The following is a 14,491-nucleotide window of genomic DNA, read 5'->3' on the forward strand; positions in this document are numbered from 1 at the left end:
CCACATTACCTTGGCCAGCACTGAGTCCCGACCTCTCCCCCATCGAGCATGTCTGGGACATGCTTGGACAGAGGTTACGTCAACGTCAACAACGTCCTGCCAATGTCCAAGAACTTGCTGCTGCGTTGCAACAGGAATGGGACAATCTGGACCAAAATGACCTTAGACGTCTCATTAGGAATATGCCACGTCGGAACAATGCTTGTTTGGCAAACAGAGGAGGATTTACCCGTTACTGACTTGGTTGTGGTGCTGTGGTAACTTTGCTGTTTGACCCCGGGTATCATTTTACCCTTATAATGGTCAGTCTGTGCCTTACTTAGTCTAACGATCATTTGGAATAAATCGATGAATGTGAACTTCATTTCATTTTGTCATTTGTTTCTTCGTCAGTTTCATTAGGTGACTTTAATAACACTTAAAAATCAAATATCCCCTACTTTTTTTGAATAGTATAATATAATTTTATTTTTCATTCTGTAGGGCTCTCTGTAATAACTAAAACAATATAATATAATATAAAGGTTCATTCTGTAGGGCTCTTGGTAATAACTAAAACAATATAATATAATTTTAAGGTTCATTCTGTAGGGCTCTAAAATAAAACTGAAATAAAGCCTCATCCTATCTTTTATATGAATAAAAAATAATAACATTCCTTTTGATTATTATTGAAATTAGTTAATCATATCATTTTTTGTTTTGTTACATTTTACTGATGTAAGATATACATATAATTTCATGGACTATTGAAAGATTAAAGAGAGAGAGAATGAATGAATGAATGAATGAATGAAATGGTGTTTAACGTCCTACTGTTCTGCTCCTATGCTGGGCTAATGAAGACGGGCATACGCCATACAGTGTGCTATGAGGGAAATTTTGCCTGGGCAGCGGCACTATCGCCTACTCTTATATCGAATTCCAACTGCCAAGGGATCTTTTACGTGCATTCCAATGTATACACGGGACCTCGGTTTTTCGTATCATCTGAAGGACTAGATAGCTGTCCTTGTCAGGCCCTTCATCCTGCATCACTGACAAGGGGCAACCACGCCGGAAAATCTGGATGAACTTTCTCGGCCAATGCAGGGATCAAAGAGAGAGAGAGATAAGACATACGCTCGTATTTGTATAATCTTTGAATGGCATTTAGAATTGAACATAATTCAACACCTTGATAGTTCAATGGGAAACAATCAATATAATACGACGATTCAACTCACCTTTTCAAAGAAGTCAAACCAGCTGTTTTTCTGGTAGCATGAAACAGTTATATGTAGGGAATGTGAATCTTCGAGTGCCGAAGCTTGATGGATCGTCCCTCTTGGAAAATACAACAAATCCCCCGCTTCTAAAACTCTGTTCAATATCGGCTCTCCAAGATCGGCTTCGTTAAGATTTTCTACACAACAAACAGAAATAAAATGAAATGGGGTTTAACATCCTACTGTTCTGCTCCAAACTGGGCTAATGAAGACGGGCATACGCCATACAGTGTGCTATAAGGAAAATTTTGCCCACAGCGCAACACTACGGCCTACTCTTATATCAAATTCCAACTGCCTGGGCATCTTTTACTTGCACGCCAACGTGTACATGAGACCTTGTTTTTTTTCATCCCATCCGAACAACTAGACAGCTGACCTTATCAGGTCTTCCATCCTGCATCACTGACAAGGGGGAACCATGCTGGGAAATCTTGATGGCCTCTTTCGGCCCATGCTGGGATCGAACACCCAACTGCCAGGCTAGCGACCCAGCGTCTTACCTACTTAGCCACTGTCATCCCCCAAACCAGGTTCGAACTCTCTCGACCAGCATCATGTTGGAACCTGGTTTGTGAGCCAGTAGAATACTCACTGAGTCACCATGGCTACAGCCTATCAAGTCAGTATTTTTTTTTTACGTAACACAGTCTTTCAAATTTACAATCTAATTAAAATATAGATCTATATTTCGTTTCGTTTTTTTATACTTCCGATGGCCTACACTACATGTAGATCTAACAAGTTATAGTGGGAGTTCACATTCTATGACGTCAGGTACCAAGCAAGCGACATTTGACCCGATTACATCAGTCATTCGATTAACCAATTGGCGACCGCCATGTATTTTTCATCTACTTTTGCTTTGTTTTGATTTCTATTGCCGCTAATGTCTACCGACAGTTCCGCGCAAAAAAAGGTCAAACGCTCGATTCGACAGGCTGACCCCTCATTTCAAGCAGAACACGAGTTAAATAACAACGCTTCCAGATCCAAGTCTAGTAAAGACAAGTAAAATCGAAATTTTGAACTATAAAAACGAAACGAAATTGGATCTGTGTTTTAATCAGATTGTCAAATTCATAAAAAACAAATAGTCACAAATTTGTATAACCAGCATTTACTTTTTTCAGTCAGATTTTCTATAAGATGCGTTAGAACTATGGGCATGTGCCATCAACTTCCTTTCACATTAATTTTTCATCAACCCTAAACGGAATGTCTTAATATAAACATCAATACATAGCAAGATGATTGCCAATTTTTATTAGTGTCCAAATACCCACAATTTAATACTGAATTATATTTGGCTATCCTCTTTTCACGGACTAGCCTTTTCCATGTGGATCCCCCCCTAAATTGGGAAACACTGTAGGAGAAACACTGATCATTTTGTATTATATAAAATAAATAATAATAATAATTATCTTACCACTAGAAAATCTTGGTAACTTTTCAGATCCAGTTCTGTAAAATAAAAAAAATACTAAAACAGGATGAAAATTTTGTAAATTAATGCCGACCATAGTTGTGGTCGTCTTTTATTTTCTTATAAAATATCTACGTTACTTCATAATGCTGAAATTTTTAGTTTGTCTATAGAGAGAGAGAAATGGGGTTTAATCTCCACTCGTCACAAACTAGGGTATTTCGGGACTAACACATGGTTCAATTTCAATAATTTGCTTGCACGTAGGGGTCTTTAACAGTGGGAGGAAACTGGAGAACCAAGAGAAACCCTACAAGGTTTGTCTAAAGGAGCAACTCATTCCCCATAAACCAACATAAATTTGAAAAAGAGAGACTTACATATAGTTCAATGAGACAAAACTAAAGTATATAAATACAATTTGGCTCTCTTGGAATATAATTAAGAAGATTTGGGGAATTAGATTTTTGAATTTTATCCAACAACATGGTCAGTTTGTGGTCCATACTACGACTGTACTTGTTAAATCACACAAATCTTACCTTGTGGCGTACAATTTCCAGTTTTTTCTTCCTTCTAGTTGTAGAATAAAGGCTTCTATATCATCGTAATGTGGTGCGAAACCTTGTGTACCGGGTGGCGTTAAATATCTACAATATAATAATGTATCTATATTATACATATACTCTACAATATAATAATATATCTATATTATACTCATACTCTACAATATAATAACAAATCTATATTATTCGTGGGTATGAGAACTTTACACACAACTAGCTTCAAACTGTTCTCTCACAAATCCTACTCTAGAACCTTGCAACAAATCGCTCCCTATAACTTGACGCACAACCGATATCTATAACTGTAAGAAACTTACATGTTGGCACCAACACAACAACCAAAATATTCTTGTAATACTGATAATAATTTCCATACTCTTCTACTGTACGTCTGTGGATTAAGTAATCGCAGAGAACAGCCACTCTGTAAATATAGCATCAGTCATAGCATCAGTCATAACAGCAGTCATAGCATCAGTCAAGGCATCAGTCATAACATCAGTCATGGCATTAGTCATAACATCAGATATAGCATCAGTCTTAAATAGTGATGGAATTTCGAAGGTATATTCCGGAAATGTGCGACATTATTTTCTAAACATCCTAAATTGTCGAACCAGACAAGACATGGTGAATAATATTCAAAATTCCACAACATCAGTCATAACATCAGTCATAGCATCAATCATAACAGCAGTCATAGCATCAGTCATGACATCAATCATAACATCAGTATCAGTCATAATAGTGGTCATGGCATCAGTCATAGCAGAACAATGCCTTCAAGCTGTTGCCATGCAAGATACATCTACATTTTGCAAGAGATGGACAGAGAACAAGCTAAAAAACACAAATCGATTTTCGTATAATGGGTGGGGGGAGACATAATCCAGGATGTTAAAGGTCCGACATGCGTCAATATCAAAACGAAACAAGATTTGTGGAGCATCGACAAATAAAATGTGGACGGACTGGTTATTTCATCAACCACAAAATGTATTTAAATCCACTAAATATCACAGACATCTGATGGCATTGAGAGTTAATTATGGTCTTGGTAAGTTCATTAATGTCTAATTAATAATTTATATAACATTTAAGGTCTAAAGAAAGACCTGCAATAGAAAGATTTAGCTCTTGCATAATGTATGTTTAATGTAGTTTTTGAAAGATTTTCCCTGTTACAGACTATCAACAGAGCTGGATCTCAGATAAATGCTCTTTAAAGAAATGTCTTTAATTCAACTAACATTTACAAGCCTGTTGGTCGACACAGGTGCTTAAAAGTACTAAATATATTGTAAAAAGAAAGTTACCTGATAGTAGTCCCAAACAACAGGTGCGTAGGCTCGACCTATAGGGTTATGTGTTTCACGTTTACCGTTCTCGTATGATGTAACATCTAGATTGACACTGTACTGTATATTCTCCTGTATAGTAAAACAAATAATTCATATCAAAGTCAAACATGTATTAAAAGAGAGAGAGAGAGAGTTTAACCTCCACTTGACACAAACTAGGTTAATTCGAGACTAACATATGGTTTAATCTTATTTCATTAATTCGCTTGCGCGTAGGGGTCTTTAGCAGTGGGCGGAAACCGGAGGACCCGGAGAAAACCCACGAGGTTGGACAGACGACCCTACTCCTTGTCACACACAACTGGGGAATCGAAACCATGACAGTTGAGTCAATGACAGACCTTATGATGCAATGCAAACGCGCTAACCATTCGACCATCCAACCCCCCAAAAGATGTATTCAAGTGAAATCACATTACCTCTACGTTATTTCAACAATAATATTAATTAAATTTCATCTTTTTTCATTTGTTTTATTTTCAGGTAAAGTGGTCTATTTCATATTGGATGTTATTATTAGCATTACCCTTATCAACCTTGATCACTTTCATAATTACATTACCTTAATTAATTAACTATAACACATATAAATAAGTAGCTGTTTTTCCATAAGTATGTGTTATAGTTAATATGTCTAAAGTCTATGTCTAAATAGTTACTAAATGCCTCTAAAAGATTACTATAAACTATAACACATACTTATGGAAGAACAATTACTGATTTATTTGGGCGACGTTTCGAAGAGTATTCTCTCAAAGATTACCTTAATTAAGTTAGGTTTCAAGGTAATTAGGAGGGTATCTCTGGTTGGTCAGCATTAATCAAGTATTGTTGAGTACATGTATATATTGTCTTGTTATATTTACATATTACGGATCATAGATTTATGGCAAAGCGGGCCAGACTGTGCATGCTCGCTATTTTTATTTCTAACACCCAGAGCTTTCTTCTTTGAAATTCACCTTGGGTGCTTCCCTGCAAAGACACTGTGTCTTACCCAAAAAAGCTGCACCAAACCTATTTTTGTGGCTTCTTCTGACAAGTGTCTTAAGAAACACTGGTCTACGATATCGCCCTTGGTGGAAGTAGATGTAAAACTCCAGAAACAAACGAACTTTCATAGAGAGAGAGAAATGGGGTTTAAAGTCCACTTGACACAAACTAGGTCATTTCGGGACTAACATATGGTTTAATTTTATTTCAATAATTCGCTTGCGCGTAGGGGCCTTTAGCAGTGGGAGGAAACCGGAGGACCCGGAGAAAACCCACAAGGTTGGACTGGCGACCCTACTCCTTGTCACATACAACCGGGGATTCGAAACCACACCAGTTGACTCAATGACAGGCCTTATGATACAGAGCGCACATGCTAACCATTCGGCCATCCAACCTCCCACAAACTTTCATATTACATTATTCTTGATAAAGACTTAGAGAATAATCAGTAATTGTGACCTGTATATTCATGAGTTAATACCAACCTGTCGGAGGATATGATCGAGTTCCGCTGTACTAAACCAACCATCATTATAATATGGCGTCAGCTTATATCGTTGTATAAGTAGAGGTTTCCTTTCCCAAAATTCTCTAAAATAAGAAATGAAATAGGGTTTAACATCCTACTTTTCTGCTCAGACAAGGGATAATGGAGACGGGAAATTTTGCCAGGGCAGCGACCCTATGGCCTACTCTCATATCGGATTCCAACTGCCAAGGGATCTTTTACGTGCACGCCAATATGTACACGGGACCTCGTTTTTTTGTCTCATCCGAACGACTAGACAGCTGTCCTTGTCAGGCCCTCCGACCGTCCTGCACCACTGACAAGGGGAAACCACGCCGGAATATCCAAACCAGGTTCGAACTCCCTTGACCAGAATCAGGATGGAACCTTGCTTAGTGAGCCAGTAGAATACTCACTGACTCACTATGGCTACAGTCCACTACATCAGTTCTTCCTTCCCTGGCAAGTGGAAATCAAGCTAGAAAAATCTGCTTAGGTCTCCACACCAAATTATGTAATCGGACAGTTCAATTAATACAAAAAACGCTGGAAAAAGCAAATCTAAATCAACTCACGAGAAAAATCTGTCCAGTTTAACAGGATTTATAATACATTCAAATAATTTCTTGGCTTCTTTAGAACTGTCAAACATATAGGGTAATCGAGAAGCTAATTCGGGTTTTGTTGATGGACCTTCTGCTGGTTCCTTTTGAACAAACAAAAAAATATAATACAAAATTATTGGGCATTCATGTTTGATGTGACTCCCATTTTTGTGTTATAGGTTTTAATCTTAAATACCTGACCCTAACCCTAACATAGAAAGTAGGAAGTTCCATGTGGACACAGTATGGACGGCTAACTGCTAGTTTTTCGGAGTAAAAGTTATGGAAATAGAAAAGGGAGTCGGATCAAACATGATCGCCAATTATTGCATGATATGATATAAATCGAAAGAAGTAAGAGATAAATAGGGTTTAACTTCCACTCAATATAAACTAGGTGATTTCGGGACTAACATATGGTTTAATTTTATTTCAATAATTTGCTTGCGCATATGGGTCTTTAGCAGTGGAAGGAAACCGGTGAACCTTGAGAAAACCCACGAGGTTGGACAGGCGACCCTACTCCTTGTCAAGTACAACCAGGGAATCGAAACCACGCCAGTTGACTCAATAACAGACCTTATGATACAGCGTGCACATGCTAACCATTTGGCTATCCCCCCGCCCCCCCAAGAAGTCTGAATAAACTACATGTGAAATATTACCTCGATTTGTTCTTCAGGTACGTCTTTTTTCTTTTTCTTTGATGGTACATCTGGTGATTCAAGGTGACGTTTAGTTGGTGATGTACGAGTAACTCGTGGAGTTACCTGTGTTTTACCTTTCTGATTACGTGGAGATGCTGGACTTTTACCTTTTATTTTATCATCATCTTTTGATCTGTCTATAAAATAAAATAGAAATCACTTACACACTTGGATATCATTATTAAAGTAGCAATCTAGAAAAAACAACCATGTCCAGTCTTTGCATGTGGGGGAGGAGGGGGGTGCAGGTGAAAGATAGAGAGAGAGAACGAGTTCAATAGTTGCTTGCGCGTAGGGTTTTTTAGCAGTGGTAGGAAACTGGAGAACCCAGAGAAACCCATGAAATTGGACAGGCCACCCTACTCCTTGTCACGTACAAGTGGGGAATCAAAAACACGTCATTTGAATCAATGACAGACCTTTTGATTTTATGCGTTAATCAACAAGACCACCCAACCCCTCTGTCTTTGCATGGAATTAAAACATACTGTATTATGATCAACTACTAACTTACTGAAACTAACATAACTTTAACATTTCTCAAATACAATTCGTGAAAACTCTCATATTTAAATTGACTGGAGAGAGAGAGAGAGAGAGAGAGAAATGGGGTTTAACGGGACTAACATATGGTTTAATTTTATTTCAATAATTAGCTTGTGCATAGGGGTGTTTAGCAGTGGGAGGAAACCGGAGGACCCGGAGAAAACCCACGAGGTTGGACAGGCGACCCTACTCCTTGTCACGTACAACCAGGGATTCGAAACCACGCCAGTTGACTCAATGACAGACCTCATGATACAGCGTGCTCGTGCTAACCATTCGGCCATCCAACCCCCCTTAAATTGACTGACTATCAACATAAAGTTTATTTATAATTAGCGATGTTATAGACATTAAACTGATAGGACTTTTAAATTTTAATTGATGAATAGTCAACTATGATTTTAGTGTTGATTAATGATGGCAAATTATTCGACTTGCATCTAGATTTATTGCTGCTTTAACACTGTTTGTGGGACCCTTATAAGTCGACATAAAAAAAAGCGACACCTCTCTACATACAAGTGCTTCAGTGTAATTACAAAACTCCTCTGCAATGTAAAGGGAATGTGGGTGTAATTTCAGATCATAAGGGTTGACTATGCCATTGAGTTACAGGACAATATTGGTGCCAGTCATTATCACATATGTGATAGAACTGGTTAAACACGTGCCAAATATTATTCTATCACAGATCATTTCTACAATAGATGCGCAATCAATGTTTCAACAATCGGAAGTGACGAACGCAAAAGGAAAACATGAGTTATCCCTCTACATGTATATAACTGACTGAAGTGACGGGTGATAACAGATACATGGGCGAATTTCTGCTCACTAATAATTCCTTCGAAGACCGAAAGTTGTTGTGTGAGACTGTGAGAGGATATCTGACAATTCATCAAAAAAATTGACTGTCACTAGATAAGAGAACATGAAAGAAAAATAGAAAAAGTCGGTGCATTAATATGTTTTTATAAGTATAGAATGAATAAACACATGTGAATGTACGGACTGTTTCTATTTATCTTGTGTTCTCTTTTGTCAGATATACTCTTACAGTCCCATATAACAACTTTGGGATAATCAGATTGAATGACCAACAAACAACCATGTGTTGCTGAGCCACTCTCGTGCATCCACTGGTGTCTTGTCTACACCTATCTACAATCCAGATTAACCAGACACTAGAGTCACATGATGTGTAAACTTAATCAATATGAACAAAGTAGTCTTGATCATCTGGACACTATATTACAATAAACAACAGCAGTTTTAAGGATAAAAAAAATAAATATCTTACTTGGTGAATTTTTAGTCTTTTTATCAACTGATATCATACTGGTTATACTTCCAAAGTCGCCATTTTTCTTTAGTGCTGTCAACTCAATACCGTTACTTACTGCATCATTCGCGATATACGGACTCGGAACATGGCCTTCTGGTAAAATAGATGGACGACCTTTCCCTCGGAATGTACTACGTAAACTTCCTCCTTTTAACACTTTCTATAAAAATAAAGTTATCATTTCACAGCACAACATACACTGTAACCTGGGTATCATTTAATCTTCACATTCTTTCAATATGAAATCTTTGTTTAAAACTTTGTAAAAAATCACCCAAATCATCTCATTTGTACTTGTGTCCGGTTTAAAGCTGACCATTCAATTTTGATAATGAATGTGAAAGAAACTAGTGCTAAATACACAAGATTAAATGATACTCGGTTTACAGTGATACTAGACTAGTTTATGAGTTTAAGCCTTTATTTCTTCCAGGATTCGTAGTGGCTCAGTGAACAAGAAGTTTTCTCGCTAACCTGGAGGTCCCGTGTTTGGTCCTGGTGTGGTCGAGAAAGTTCATCACGATTTTCAGAATGGTTACCCCTTGTCAGTGATGCAGGATGTAACGCCTGCCAAGGGACAACCAGGGCTTGCCACGAGCAAATTGGAGGCGAGTAGATGACTACTCACGCAAATATAGACTTGCGCGAGTGAGGCGAGTACATGTATTTACTCACACAGAATGATGTGCGTGAGTAGCCATTTAAATTTCATGTGCCTAATGGCAATGTTATTGTCACTTCGGTGGAAGCAGACGTTGAATAAAGCTATTTCACACACAATGACAATGCATACTCTTTTATTTCCTTGGCAGTAATATTATCTGTAAATCGTCTTCCCATGACAAGAACGTTGCAAGAGAAACTGGGCTTCCCTTTGCCATCGTTGGCGTGCTGAGGGGATTCGGGTAAAGCTTAGAAAGGTAAAAGAACAGGCAAAACAATTTCAATCCCATCAATTTGCAGAAAAGATGCGGGATCGAAAGAATTGCTATTAATAGAATCGACAACATCCGCTCAATGTTTGATTATCCAGACACGGCAAAGGACATCCGCTTAAAAACCGCCTGGCAGTACGCGTCTCAAAGTATTTTTAGTAACAACAGTTGGCACTGGAAAGACACGCCGCGTGCGCAATAGTGCATCGATATGAAGGCATACAAATTGTTTACGGCTTTTTATATTACGATATTCAATTATTTCTGATTAAATTATTTTTTATATTTGCGCGAGTACTTAATCACTCACGTAAATTTGGTTTTACGCGAGCGTAGCATGCGCGCGAGTAATTACTCGCGTCTCGTGGCAAGCCCTAGACAACGCAGTCCTACGGATGGATACGACCAAAACTGAGGTTCTGTTTTTTCATTGGCGTGCACTTAAAAGAATCCTTGACCATTAGAATTCAATATAAGAATAGACCGTAGCACTGCCGACCAGACACAGCAGGACGTTAAACCCCATTTCATTTCATTCCTTCCAAAGCTCATCCTTTCAAACTAAGAAAGTATCGTAAATAAATATCATGAAAACTATGATTAAAAAAATGACAAACAACAGAGGGATTGTGGCTGAATTAGTACGGTACCTGACAATGTCTGATATATGCTTTATTTCCAGGCTCGGTCAACAAGTGAATGAATATAGTTGCTGAATATAGCTTTGATTGTCCAGACTCAGTCAACAGGTGGAAGGAATATAGTTGCTGAGTATAGCCTTGATTATCTCGGCAATATTTATTATTAAACATGAACGGCATAATTTATTCAAACTACATGTACCTTATACATCTGTTAATAATCTTTGCAACAATTTAGAAATGAAATGTTCTATTGTTCTGCTCCGACTGGGATAATGAAGACGGGCATACACCATACAGAGTGCTTTGAGGAAAATTTTGCCCGGACAGCGGCACTATGGCCAACTCTTATACCGAATTCCAACTGCCAAGTGATCTTTTACGTGCACGTCAATGTATACAAGGGATCTTGGTTTTTTGTCCCATCTGAACAACTAGACAGCTGCCCTTGTAATGTCCTCCGTCTTGCACCACTGACAAGGGGACAACAATTTAGAATGTGGTAATAAGGAATATTTACGTGTTATTTCAGTTTTACTATACTGTCTAAAATCATTAAATATCCCTTTTACTGCCACATTAAGATATTTTAAAATAGAAACTTAAGTACCAAAATCTTTTTTCCTTTTGTTCCAGATTCTTTTTTTAAATCCCCAGGAACTGTTGGTGTACTGTCTGCTCTACGTAAATTAGATTTCCCACGACTTTTGTTCTCGTCAATATCCGGTGTTTCTTTACCTTGGTCCAGTTCTGTCATAGCTTTGGTCTGAAACAGTCAAATCAATTATAAAAATAAACGAGAAGTAGGTAGGGACTAACATATGGTTCAAGTTTATTTCAATAATTCGCTTGCACATAGGGTTTTTTTAGTAGGGGAAAAAACCAGAGGATCCGGAGAAAACCCACGAGGTTGGACATGCGACCCTACTTCTTGTCACGTACAACCGGGGAATCGAAACCACAACAATTGAGTCAATGACAGATAAGGCTGGGAATCGATATGAAATTTCACTATCGATTATCGGCAAGAATTTGTCAGCGATTATCGATAATAATCCATTATCATTCTTCCGGAAAAAACGAACTTTACCGACCTGTTATTTGTGTTGATCGAGTTACAGTAGTGTTATTATCCTAGTCTAATACTGTGCCGATGTACGAAAAAAAATCAATTAATGTAAAATAATTAGTTGCTAAATGTAGGATTAACTTGAGTATTATTCTAAGTTTTGTTCTTGATTCATTTGAACCTTTTTTTTATTCCAATATCTCCGATAAATACAAAGACAATACATGGTTTCTCTTTGCAAGTTACTGGCGATCACACAGTGTTACTAATAATATAATAAAATATAATAGAAGGCGTCTATTGATTGGACAATAAAAAAATAATTACCGGCTTTCAAAGTAGAATTTTTATGATTGGTTAATTTTGACGAAAACCAAAGTAGAATTCTTCCAAGAAATTACGAGAGATATAGATATTTTCCCGGGAAGTCAAAAACGTGTTTTGTATGGGCTGTATCTGACATGATTTAGTAATAAAAGCTGAGTTGATCATTAATAATACAATTAGTTTTATCGTGAAAGCAGACAATTTCTCTACAAATCAATCAAGAGCAAAGAAGGGAGATAATTCTAATTTTACTATATCACGTGCGATCGTCATTGTTCACAAAGTGCGTGACCTATTTTAGTTTCAACTAGTAATAACAACAAAAACAACGAAAATATTAAAATAATGTATTTAATCTTAAAGTTTAGTTTTTTTACAATAATATATATTTAAAATGTGCCAGTTTGTAAGCAGAGGGGGAAGATAGTTGTTGTGTTGACGTTTTGTATTCGTTCATTCGTCTGCATGCCAGACTACGGCAAGTTCAGTCATGTGAAAGTGACCGTAACTTGCCGTCAGAAGGTAAATATACCGATAATCGATATTTGAATTTCAATATCGATTATCATATCGCTAAATAACTTCTACCGATTATCGATTATATCGATATTTTTGCACAGCCTTAATGACAGACATTATGATACAATGCGCACATGCTAACCATTCGGCAATTCAACCCCCGCTGACTGAACTGGGTTATTGTACCAATCAAGACAGGTATACGCTAAGGTTGCAGTGATACCCCGGGGGTGCCGCATAATCGTGATTATTTTTTAAATTATAATATAGTATCGGTCCAAAATCAGATAATCGCCATCCCTGGTATATCGGGAGATTTGTTCAGTTATCGCGATAAATCTAATAATCGCCAGACCACTGATTAACGAGAGAATAGACGTTATTTTAAATCAATAACATTCATCGATAGTAACTCTGACAAGTTCATTTCCAGTGTGGCAGAAGATGCTAGGCAACTGTTATAACTGATCATCCAGTCTCTTTTCTCATAATATATTATAACGAATCGTACTCGGGTTCAGCAACTGGAATAATAAAATATTTTGATATCGTTGCAACCTTAGTATACGCCATGCAGTGAGCTATCAAAGACATTTTGACCAAACAGCAGCTGTATAGTTTTATCTTATTCACAAATTCTGACTGTCAACAGGTTCGTTTATGTACACGCCAACATGTGTAAAGAACCTCAGTTTTATACCATCAAGCCAACTAGACAATTTCTTCCTGCAACACTGACAATTCTGAGGAGCTTTCTCTGCCTCAAACTTCAGTCAAAAATTAAGAAAGATGTATTTGACTTCTCATATGGTTGGGTGGTCGAATGGTTTAATATATGCACTTTGGATCATATTGTCTGTCACTGAGTCAAGTGGCATGGTTTTTATTCCTCACTTTTAAACAACAAAATTCCCAATTTAATTTTCTTGTTTTTGGGACAGGATCAACATGAAAATTGACATACTTATTCTTTTGAAATTAGATGGGGGTTGTCTTACTGTTCTTTGGACAATTGTGCATCGGTTGACAGACTCTCACGATTTTTGGTGTGTCACAATTCCAAGAGAGTTTGTTTCTATAGTGCAGTCGTACACATTGAGTAAGGCATTTCTTAAGATTATATAGGCTCTTTTATAGGTGTAAATACATGTAGTGTTGACAACATCACTACACACATGTCACATTGGCTAGAAGATATGAAAACAAATGGACTGAAGCAGTAAAGACCGCAGATTCTTTCATATCATAAGATATGACTTTTCTCAATAATATAAAAAAGTCAACCATACTACATCTGTAAATAAAATAGAAAAGATTAATTTAGTACCCTTTTCGACTTTCCGGAAAAAACTGAAAAGGCTGACATTTTCTTCATTCTGATATAATTATATTAAAAAAAATTTAAAAACAAAACTCGTTTCCGTTCCGTTTGTTTTTGCTATGAAATCTGCAGCAACTTCGAACTTGCCAATGCAAATTAAACGTATTATAAACCTGGATCGACAATCAAATGTATTCAAATGTTGTCGATACGTATTTTCCACTTCAGAATTTCCTTTTAAACAATTACTCTACACAGGCCAAAGAAATATTTTAGGTCATGATTGGAAATTTGAACAAACAGTCGCCGGGTTGTTCAAATCAAATTCTGACCACATGGATGCTTACG

The 14,491-nt window shown here is 37.2% G+C and overlaps 1 protein-coding gene across 1 annotated transcript; it reads right to left on the reverse strand.

Annotated features, from left to right (window-relative positions):
• Positions 1–498: 498 nt before the first annotated feature.
• On the reverse strand, positions 499–14,490 carry LOC126821324 (ribosomal oxygenase 1). Its single transcript, XM_050549730.1, has 12 exons — positions 14,150–14,490; positions 11,518–11,673; positions 9,287–9,491; positions 7,399–7,577; positions 6,704–6,834; positions 6,106–6,211; positions 4,580–4,693; positions 3,581–3,687; positions 3,240–3,347; positions 2,701–2,735; positions 1,227–1,405; positions 499–552 (listed from the first exon to the last, which is right to left on the reverse strand). Exons 1-12 carry the CDS (start codon positions 14,195–14,197, stop codon positions 499–501), a joined length of 1,422 nt encoding a protein of 473 aa, XP_050405687.1. The 5' UTR covers positions 14,198–14,490.
• Between the last annotated feature and the right edge of the window lies 1 nt (position 14,491).

Source organism: Patella vulgata, chromosome 5 (genome assembly GCF_932274485.2).
Source record: "Patella vulgata chromosome 5, xgPatVulg1.2, whole genome shotgun sequence".
NCBI lineage: Eukaryota > Metazoa > Mollusca > Gastropoda > Patellidae > Patella > Patella vulgata.